Raw genomic sequence first — 10,521 nt, forward strand, 5'->3', positions numbered from 1 at the left:
ATTTTAACAAGTTATGGAACTAAGTAGGAAACCCTGGTGGTGTAGTGGTTAAGTGTTACAGTTGCTAACCAAAAGATCGCCAGTTCGAATCCACCAGGTGCTCTTTGGAAAGTCTATGGGGCAGTTCTCTGTCTTACAGGGTTGCTATGAATCAGAATGGACTCCGCAGCAATGGGTTTCTTTTTTTGGCACTAATTCTGTCATGCTTTTGTAAAGGTAGCTTACCGTAGGTAACAGGTCAGAAAATTCATTCCATCTTGAGTTTTAGCAAACTTGTTACTCCCACCATCAAAGGCCTTTCTCAAATTCTGTTTTGAACTACCGACCTACTACTAAAGCTTACCTCATGAAGAAAAAGTGTAAATATACTAAAACCAGTTACAGTGCACTGGTTATGGTTAGTATAGCGCAAAAAATCACATAACTGAAAATACACAAAACTAAAAAAAGCCAACTTCCCAAAGTAAAAACCACAAACATCAAAAAAAAAAAAGTTTAAGTTTTAAAAGAAAAAGAATTAACGAATCTACTATCCCAAATGACAAACATAAGAACTGCGACTTATTTTTGAACACATCATAAAGCCTTGCAAAGGCAAGGCCTCAAAAAATTGGTTATCGACTCAGAGTTGTTCCTCTCCACGGAAATCTTTAGTAAAAGGCGAAAGATTTATACGATCTGAAGAGAAACCAGAGTATACCTGACATTGGCAGCACACAGTGGCCGAGTAACTGTAACTCCTAGAACAGCAATGGTAACAACATACTCAAAACAGTTTGTGACTTCTGCCTTTATCTCAGACAACTCTGTAAGAGCAGTTTCATTTCGGGTAGAAAAAAAGGCCGAAGGAAAAAGGAGACACAAGTAATTTTAAAGTTGGAAATTGTTCTGTGTGCAATGTATTGTGGGTATGCAAATGAGTCACTGAGTCACTACCCTGCGGCCTCCGGAAATACCTCAAATAGTTCACTAGTTTTCATGCTAGGTCTGGGGCTACCACCAGGGGGCAGAGCGGAGGCTAGACTTAACAGGGATAATGGATTTGCTGGATCCAACCAGGAAAAGTCTGTTTTGTAATTGGTGCTTCAAGTAAAATTTTCGTTTGAATTAAAAATAATAATAATAATACAAAATAATTATCTTCATTTGTTCATTTAACAAAAATGTATCTAACCCTATGACCCTGTGTCAAAGCTTGTGCTGCACCCTAGGAGACAGGTATGTGTGATGAGCACTGATAGCAATGTTTGCTGACACATGGGCCAAGTATTAAAGGATCCATAGAACTCAGTGGGAACGTTGAACTTAGGATGGTGAGGGCATTCTAGTCAGAGAGGCGCCATAGCAGTGTGAGCCGGAGTGGAGAGAGGGCAAGTGGCTAAAAGGCGGCAGGGACTAAATCTTGATGTGACTTCAGTGCTTAGTTAAGAGCTTGGACTTACCTTGAGGGCATGGGGATAAGCCAGAATAATATGATCAGATTAGTGTTTCAAAGCAGCATCAATGTCCCCTTGTTTGTTGTTAGCTGCCATCAAGTAGGCCCCAGACTCATAGTGACCATGCACAACAGAACAAAACACTGCCTGGTCCTGTGCTATTCCCATGATCAGCTGCAGATAGGACCATTGTGATCCGTAGGGTTTTCATTGGCTGATTTTTGGAAGTAGATCACCAGGCCTTTCTTCCTAGTCTGCCTTAGTCCTGGAAGCTACGCTGAAACCTGGTCAGTACCATAGCAACACGCAAGCCTCCAGTGAAAAACAGGTAGTGGCTGTACATGGGGTACACTTGCCGGAAATTGAATCCGGGTCTTCTGCATGGAGGGAGAGGATTCTACCACTGAACCACTAATACCCTCATTGCCTGCGTACTTGTTAGAAATGAGAATTCTTGGGCCCTGCTCCAGGGTCTACTGAATGAGTGGTGGGATCCAGCAGTCTGAGTTTTAGCAAGTCCTCCAAGTGACTCTGATGCAGGCTATGTTGAGAACCACTGTTGGACTACCACTCTGGCTAAAGTATAGAAATTGTGGAGAGCGAGATGATTGGGAGATAACTTAGGGAAAAAAAAAAAAAAAAAAACTTAGGAAGGGGAGCAGTAAAGCCAGATGGAAATAAATGTTGGCCTGGACGAGAGGATGGCCTGGGTTGCACAGGGAAAGCCTGTAAAGTGAGAGAGAAAAAAGTCTAGGATAGGTCCCTAGTTTATAAACGAGGGGAGCAGGATAGCATGTGAAGAAAATTAGGAAGGAGATGCCAGGGACGCAGGATGAAAGCCAGACAGCACAGAAGCCAAGGACAGAAGTTTCAAGAAGCGAGTGTTCAGTTGTGTCACGTATCAATGAAAGGTCAAGTAAATTGGGTACTGCAAAGTCCACTGGTTTTAACAGGGAAGTCACTGGTGACCTTGGCCAGAGCTGTTTCCAAGGAGTGAGAAGTGATGGAAGCCCAACAGCAGGGAGCCAATGAGTGAGTGAGGGGGAAACGGAGAATGGAGGCAAGACAGTGTAGGCAACTCCTACAAAGAGAAGTTTGGCTGAAAGATTAAAAAAAAAACTCTAGCTAGAAAGACCTGGGATTAAAGGTGACCTTTTCTTTTTTTCTTTCATTAATATTAAGAGAATGTTGAATCGTGTTTAAACTGATCAGAAGGAGCCTTAAGGGAGGGAGAAAGGAAATAAATAATAGATCAGGGTTGGGGAGGTGGGAGGCAGGGAGGGGGACAGATAGTGGCCTATTTTAGGTAAGAGGGAGGACCTGATCCCATGGTGACAGAAGGAGAATGTGTGCGCAGGTAATAACTCCACCACAGTGATGATCATTTTGGAGTCTTTCCTCCATTGTATCATTCCCCTTCCTGCAGTCCCTCCCTCTCTTGCCTTTCTTTCACTCCCTCTTCTTTACCTGGCAAACCCCCAACCCTCTGCCTTTTGAGCGTCTGCTCTGTGGCAGCTAAACTCGGGAAAATCAGACAACTGAGCCAAACCTCTGATGAGGGCCTCAGTAGTGTGCACTTGATACGTCTCTGGTTGACTCCACTCCCTGTGTTTTATACCTTCTCTGACTGAAACCCTCCTGTACCTCTCACACTCTCAGCTAATGGCTTCAGAATATTTCATTAAGAAAACAAAAGCTATTTTCCCTTACCTGTTTTAAAAATAAATAAAACCATCTTTGTAAGACTGCCTTTGTCTCCTCCTCCCGCATCTCATTTGTGTGCTTGTGTTTTCTGGATGACGGGATGACTGGATGACCACTGTTCTGAAGTGTGTCCTCCATCCACAAACATTGGTCCTGTGTTTTTAAAATTTCTGTTAAATAATATTATGAAGTCCCTAGGTGGCATAAACGGTTAAGCACTTGGCTACTAACCAAAAGGTTGGTGGTTCAAATCAACCCAGAGGCACCTTGGAAGAAAGGCCTGGCAATCTACTTCAGAAAGATCACAGCCATTGGAAACCCTGTGAAGCACATGGGATTGCTATGAGTTGATATCTACTTGATTGCAACTGGTTACTGGTGAAATATCATACCTTATCCATACTTCCACAACTTGTTTTTTTCATTCAACATTTATGTTTTCAAGATTTATTTCTACTGATGTCTGTAGATCTAGTTCCAGTTCATCCATTTTATCTGCTGTATTATATTCCATTGGTTGAGTACACCACAGTGCCTGGGACGTAAAAACCTCTGACATGCTAAACAAAGCGATGATATAGTGACATTGCTATAAAAAAAAAAAAAACTCTTCACAGTTCCCATATATTTACATGAACAGTTTTCTCAGATCTTTCATTCATAAAAACAAAAAATAGGAATAACTCTGTCTCATTCTACATGAGCCAATTGAAAAATAAAACAGTTTGTCTAGCTCATTGATAGATGCATTTCCAATAAGTTTTTATGTTTTAGGTTGAAAATTCTTTTGTTATTTTGATCAACCATGTACAAAAATAATTGCAGTAATAATTAAATCCAGAAAGTATGTCTTAACACTCAGAGACTTATGGTCACAAGAAATCTTTTTAAAGATAGATTTATACACATGAGCATCTTTTCATGTTTATTAGCAATTCCAGTTTGCTGTTCTAAAAACATCCTATTCAGATCTTTTGCCTGTTTAAAAATTGTTGTTCTTTTGTTTATAGTTCTTACACTTTAACTCTTGAAATTAAACCTTTGACAGTTATATGTTTCTCATACTGTCAGTTGTTTTCGTTTATCATACGGAAGTTTTAAATTTTAATGTACTTAATCCATCAGTTTTCACTTTATAGTTTGTTTTCTAGATGTAAAAAATTTCCCTATCCTAACGTTATAACAGGAGCCTTGGTGTCATAGTGGTTAAGAGCTACGGCTGCTAAACAACAGGTCGGCAATTCCAATCCACCAGCCACTCCTCAGAAACCCTATGGGGCAGTTTTACTCTGTCCTATAGGGTCGCTATAAGTCAGAATTGACTCGATGGCAACAGGTTTGGTTTTTTGGCTAAGGTTATAACAGGAATCCTGGTGGTGCTATGGTTAAGTGCTCAGCTGCTAACCGAAAGGTTGGCAGTTCCAACCCACCAGCTGCCCTTCAGGAGAAAGATGTGGCAGTGTGCTTCCATAAAGATTACAGCACTTGGACCACATTAACCATGGCCACCACTAGCCTGAGGCCAGAAGAACTAGATGGTGCCTGGCTACCACTACTGACCTCTCAGACAGGGACCACTGTAGTAGGTCATGAGCAGAGTGGGAGAGAAGTGTAGAACAAAATTCAAACTCATAAATAAGACCAGACCAGACTTACTGGTCTGACAGAGACTGGTGGAATCCCTGGGACTATGGCCCACAGACACCCTTCAAACTGAAATCACTCCCAGAGATCACATTAGAGCCATACAATAGACAGGCCTATAAAACGAACAATAGCACCAGTGAGGTCTGTACATCTCAGAACAATCAACTATAAGAGACCTAAAGGGCAGCATCTGCCCAAAAGCAAAGTTCAAAAGGAAGGTAGGGTAGGAAAGCTGGGCGAATGGACATGGGGAACCCAGAGAGGAAGTGGGGAGAGTGCTGACACATTTAAGAATTTGTAACCAATGTCACGAAGCAAGCTGTGTATAAACTGTTGACAGAGAAACTAATTTGCTGTTTCACCTAAACCACAATAAAATGTTCAGAAAAAAGACTACAGCCTTGAAAACACTGTAAGGCAGTTCTACTCTATCCTGTAGGGTCTCTATGAGTTGGAATCGACTCAGTGGCAAAGGGTTTTTTGTTTGGTTAGTTTTTAGTGTTATAACAAGGTCACTAGGTGGCATGAATGGTTTGCACTTGACTGTTAACCTAAAGGTTGGGGGTTCAAACCCACCCGGAGGTACTGGTGAAGAAGAGGCCTGGGGATCTGCTTCTGTTAAGATTACAGCCAAGAAAACCCTATAGAGCAGTTCTACTGGGTAACGTGGGGTCACCATGTGTCAGACGGCAACTAACAACAGACTCATATTTTCTTCTAAAAGTTTTAAAGTTCTGGTTCTTACAATCGAGTTCCTAATCACCTAATTTTTTTAAAATGATGTGAAGTAGGGACCTAATTTTATTTTTTTGAACATTATTTGCAGCATCCTTTGTGATTGCAGGAAGTTGGATGCAACCTAGATGTCCATCACTGGAAGCAGTGGTGGGTAAGATGTAGTATTATGCAGCAGTTAGAAATAATGTGTTAGATGTCACATTGCATTGAAAACATGTTGTCTTAGTCATCTAGTGCCACCGTAACAGAAATAACACAAGTGGATGGCTTTAACAAAGAGAAATTTATTTTCTCACAGTCTAGTAGGTTACAAGCCCTAATTCAGGGCGTCGGCTCCAGGGGAAGGCTCTCTCTCTCTGTTGGCTCTGGAGAAAGGCCCTTGTCCTCAATCTTCCCCTGGTCGAGGAACTTCTCAGGCACAGGGACCATGTCCAAAGGACAGTGCTCTGCTCTTGGTGCTGCTTTCTTGGTGGTATGAGGTCCCCAACTCTCTGCTTGCTTCCCTTTCATTTCTTGAGAGATAAAATATGGTGCAGGCCACACTCAGGGAAGCTCCCTTTACATTGGATCAGGGAGGTGCCCTAAGTAAGGGTGGTGTTACAATCCCACCCTAATCCTCTTTAGCATAAAATTACAATCACAAAATGGAGGACAACCACACAACACTGGGAATCATGGCCTAACCAAGTTGACACAAATTTAAAAAAAAAAAAAAAATTTTAGGGGGACATAATTCAATTTTTGAAACATGTTTAGTGAAAACGTGAGATATATATTAGCATAAATTTTAAAATGCATCCACACTCACACAAGGCATGTGGTCAATACCCATTCTGCAGCAACATAACAACAAAAAGATATATATTAAACAGTAGAATGGGTGCCTCATGGAGAGAGGAAGGGAAATGAGAGAGGGATATGAGAATAAAAGAGACTGAAACAATGAACGATAGACAAGTGGACAAAGAAGTAATGCAAGAGAGGAGCCTTACACAGACCACTAATAATATGTCATGAAATGAGAATCGTGATTACACCTGGGATATTCCAGAAATACCTTAGGTAGGTAGACAGATAAGCAGATCTGCTACTAAAAAAATAGAAAAGAATGAAAAAAAGGAAGGCAAATAAGACTGAGTCATGGTCATCAGAGTGTACAATTGAGGGGTAATCATTCCTGTACCAAGAAGGACATAAATAAGTAGCCATAATTCAAGCAGTGGAAAAAGGTGGTGAAGGACTATTTATCCAGTCTCTGTTTATTCATTTTGTCTAGGCTTTCAAATTTATTGGTGTAAAACTGTGCATTCTTTTTTTATATTTATAGTCTATTTGTACTTATCTCTTTTCATTCTGTACTTTGTTCATTTGCATATTTTTTATCACTCTTGCCACATTTATCTAGCTTATTAGATTTAAAATTTTAACAACTGTTAAAATTCAAACAGTTGTGTGCCGTCCAGTCAATTCTGACTCATACTGACCCTCTACGATAGAGTAGAACTGCCCCCGTAGGGTTTCCCAAGCTGTATGTAATGGAAGGAATACACAGAGAAGCTGTACCAAAAAGAACTGATTGATGTTCAACCATTTCAGGAGGCAGCATATGATCAAGAACCAATGGTACTGAAGGAAGAAGTCTAAGCTGCACTGAAGGAAGAAGTCTAAGCTGCACTGAAGGCACTGGCGGAAAACAAGGCTCCAGGAATTGATGGAATACCACTTGAGATACTTCAACAGATTTACGCAGCGCTGGAAACACTCACTCATCTATGCCAAGAAATTTGGGAGAAAGCTAGCCGGCCAACCAACTGGAAAAGATCCACCTTTGTGCTCAAAGAAAGGTGATCCAACTGAATATGGAAATTATTGAACAATATCATTAATATCACACTAAAGTAAAATTTTGTTGAAGATGATTCAAAAGTGGTTGCAGCAGTACATCAACAGGGAACTGCCAAAAATTCAAGCCAGATTCAGAAAAGGATGTGGAACGAGGGGTATCATTGCTGATGTCAGATGGATCTTGGCTGAAAGCAGAGAATACCAGAAAGATGTTTACCTTTGTTTTATCGGCTATGCTAAGGCATTCGACAGTGTGGATCATAACAAAGTATGGATAACATTAGGAAGAATGGCAATTCCAGAATACTTAATTGTGCTCATGAGGAACCTGTACATAGATCAAGAGGCAGTCTTTCAAACAGAACAAGGGGATACTGTGTGGTTTAATATAAGGAAAGATGTGCATCAGGGTTGTATCCTTTCACCATACCTATTCAATCTGTGTGCTGAGCAAATCTGAGAAACTGGACTATATGAAGAACAACGAGGCACCAGGTTTGATGGAAGGCTCATTAACAACCTGTCATATGCAAATAATGCAACCTTGAAACTGTAGAGGACTTGATCAAAGACCACAGCCTTCAGTATGGATTACACCTCAACATAAAGAAAACAAAAATCCTCACAACTGGGCCAATAAGCAATATCATGATAAACGGAGAAAATATTGAATTTGTCAAGGATTTCATTTTACTTGGATCCACAATCAACACCCATGGAAGCAGAAGTTAAGAAATCAAATGATGCACTGCATTGGGCAAATCTGCTGCAAAAGACCTCTTTGAAGTGTGATAAAGCAAAGATGTCACCTTGGGGACTAAGGTGCACCTGAACCAAGGCATGGTGTTTTTAGTCGCTCCATATGCACGTGCAATCTGGACAATGAATAAAGAAGGCAGAAGAATTGATGCCTTTGAATTACAGCATTGGTGAAGAATATTGAACAGACCACGGACTGCCAGAAAAACAAACAAATCTGTCTTGGAAGAAGTACAGCCAGAATGCTCCTTAGAAACAAGGATGGCAAAAATTCATGTTATAAGAAGGGATCAGTCCCTGGAGAACATCATGCTTGATAAAGTAGAGGGTCAGCAAAAAAGAGGCAGACCCCCAACAAGATGGATTGACACAGTGGCTGCAACAATGGGCTCATGCATGACAACAACTCTGCAGATGGTGCAGGACCTGGCAGTGTTTCTCTCTGTTGTACATAGGATCACTACGAGTGGGAACCGACTCCACGGCACTTAACAATAGTGTAATCTTTATGGGAGCAGATCACCAGGTTTTGTCTCCCACAAAGCCGCTGGTGGGTTTGAACCCCCAACCTTTAGGTTAACAGTCGAGTGCAAACCACAGACCTTTCTGTTAGCAGCCAAGTGCTTAACCATTGCACTAGCAAGGCTCCTTTCAAACAGCTAGCTCTTTAGAATTCTTTTTAGATCCCTTTTTCACTATTTCTGCCCCTTTTTTTTTATTTTATTTCTATGAATCTCAACTTTGTAGCTCTTCCCAATATACTGAATTAACGAAGTATCAGGAATGTTTACAGCTGCAAGTAAGAGAAAATTTGAATAAAGTTTGCTTAAAGAAACTTGTTTTGCATCATTTTGTTTTGAATTCACATGTCACATGACATAGGTTCAACTATTCAACCATCAAGAGCCCTCTTGGTTTCTTCTGCCTTTCTACTTGAGTGTCCTAATTGAGTTGGTCTTCTGACCCAACGACTATCACCTAGTTCATGATCCCAAGGTGGCTGTCACAACTCCAGATATGCATCCATGTTTATGGCAAACAAAAAGGGGAAGAGATGGTACAAACTAAGCTTCCTCAAAGTCTATTAAAAAACAACACATCCTGCCCAGAAACCCCCAGAACAACCCTTCTTACATGTCATTGGCTGGAACTATATCACATGGCCGGCTCTAATTGCATGGGAGTCCGGGAAAGCAAGTATTTAGCTTTTTCAGTTCTGATGTGGAGATGTGTTAAGAAAAAAGGGGGTTGGGAATGGCTTTTGAATTAGCCACCAACACTGTGTCACGAACAATTGGCTTATTTGTTTCCAATCTTCCTTGTTTTCTTTATTCCCTTCCTGATGCCTTTTGGATGAATCCTCACCCTGATCTTACTGCTCACCATTTCATTTTGGCTGTAACCATTCTGCTAATCAATCCATGTATGAATTTCAACTATTAAATCTGTCAAACCCAGTATTTCCCAATGATTACCTGCTTGTTCCTGCCTTATGTTAACAATATCCTCCCTTACCTTCTGAGGATATTTATGTTTTATTTTAGATTTGTCAGGTCTATTAATTCTGCTTCATCAAATATAAATTTCTCTGTTGTTTTTCTCTTATTGCAGATGTATTCCCCTTTGGCTTTGTATTACCTTGGAGATGTCAGTGAACTTGGCCAGTAATGGGGATGGGAAAGGGCTAAAGCCTAGACCTACTAAGATATGAAGGGTGGGGGGACAATATTTAGTGTCCACTGATTTGGTGCAACCTAGCTAGGCTTGAGTACTGGGATGGTGCTACTGGTTTTCTGCCTCACAGTGGCAATGGCACAGGCAACAATCCACCCAGGGTCTTGGCCAGAGGTGAGCAAAACCAAAAGGTCTCATTCGGCCTTAGCCTCACTCCCATCTCAAGGTGCCGGACTCTTCCACTCTGGAGTCACATTCTCCCCACAGCTGGTCCCCAACCACCTTGTCTCTCCATGGATTTGTTTTTACCTTAGTTTCTCAAATTCTCAACCTCCCTACACTTCTTTTTCTTAGTTGTTGTTTCTTAATAGAAAATTTCAAGCAAGCAAGTCATTTCATGCTACTCTCCTCCTCACCAAGGCTTCCAGCCACACTGGCTTTCAGTTTTTTAAATAAGAGTTTTTTTTCTGAGTTCTTGCCTCAGGGCCTTTGCACATACTGTTCTCAGAACATAGTCTGTAAGGCTTTCCACCTCCCTGCCCTCCCTCTTGCCACTGCTGGCTCCTTCTTGTTCTCCAGACTCAGGTTAAATATCACTTCAAATATTAATCTGGTCCCTTTATCTAAAGTGTCTTCCTACTTATATTCTATCTCCAGCACACAGTCTCCCTCAAAGCGCTACCAGAATTAGCAATTTACTTGTTACTTCTTTTTGTCC

At 41.1% G+C, this 10,521-nt stretch overlaps 1 protein-coding gene and 1 non-coding gene across 3 annotated transcripts in view; one reads left to right on the forward strand and one right to left on the reverse strand.

Annotated features, from left to right (window-relative positions):
• Positions 1 to 8,870, forward strand: part of ARMH1 (armadillo like helical domain containing 1) — an 89,141-nt gene extending 80,271 nt beyond the window's left edge. For both annotated transcript variants that reach the window (XM_049879086.1, XM_049879093.1), the window contains one exon: positions 7,122 to 8,870. In XM_049879086.1, the coding sequence (XP_049735043.1) occupies positions 7,122 to 7,155 (34 nt within the window). In that variant the 3' untranslated portion in view covers positions 7,156 to 8,870. The remainder of the gene's footprint in view (positions 1 to 7,121) is intronic.
• Positions 583 to 698, reverse strand: LOC126074215 (U5 spliceosomal RNA). Its single transcript, XR_007517013.1, has one exon. It is a non-coding gene; the product is annotated as a U5 spliceosomal RNA (small nuclear RNA).
• Positions 8,871 to 10,521: the final 1,651 nt, after the last annotated feature.

The sequence above is a fragment of the Elephas maximus genome, chromosome 3, assembly GCF_024166365.1.
Source record: "Elephas maximus indicus isolate mEleMax1 chromosome 3, mEleMax1 primary haplotype, whole genome shotgun sequence".
Taxonomy (NCBI): domain Eukaryota; kingdom Metazoa; phylum Chordata; class Mammalia; order Proboscidea; family Elephantidae; genus Elephas; species Elephas maximus.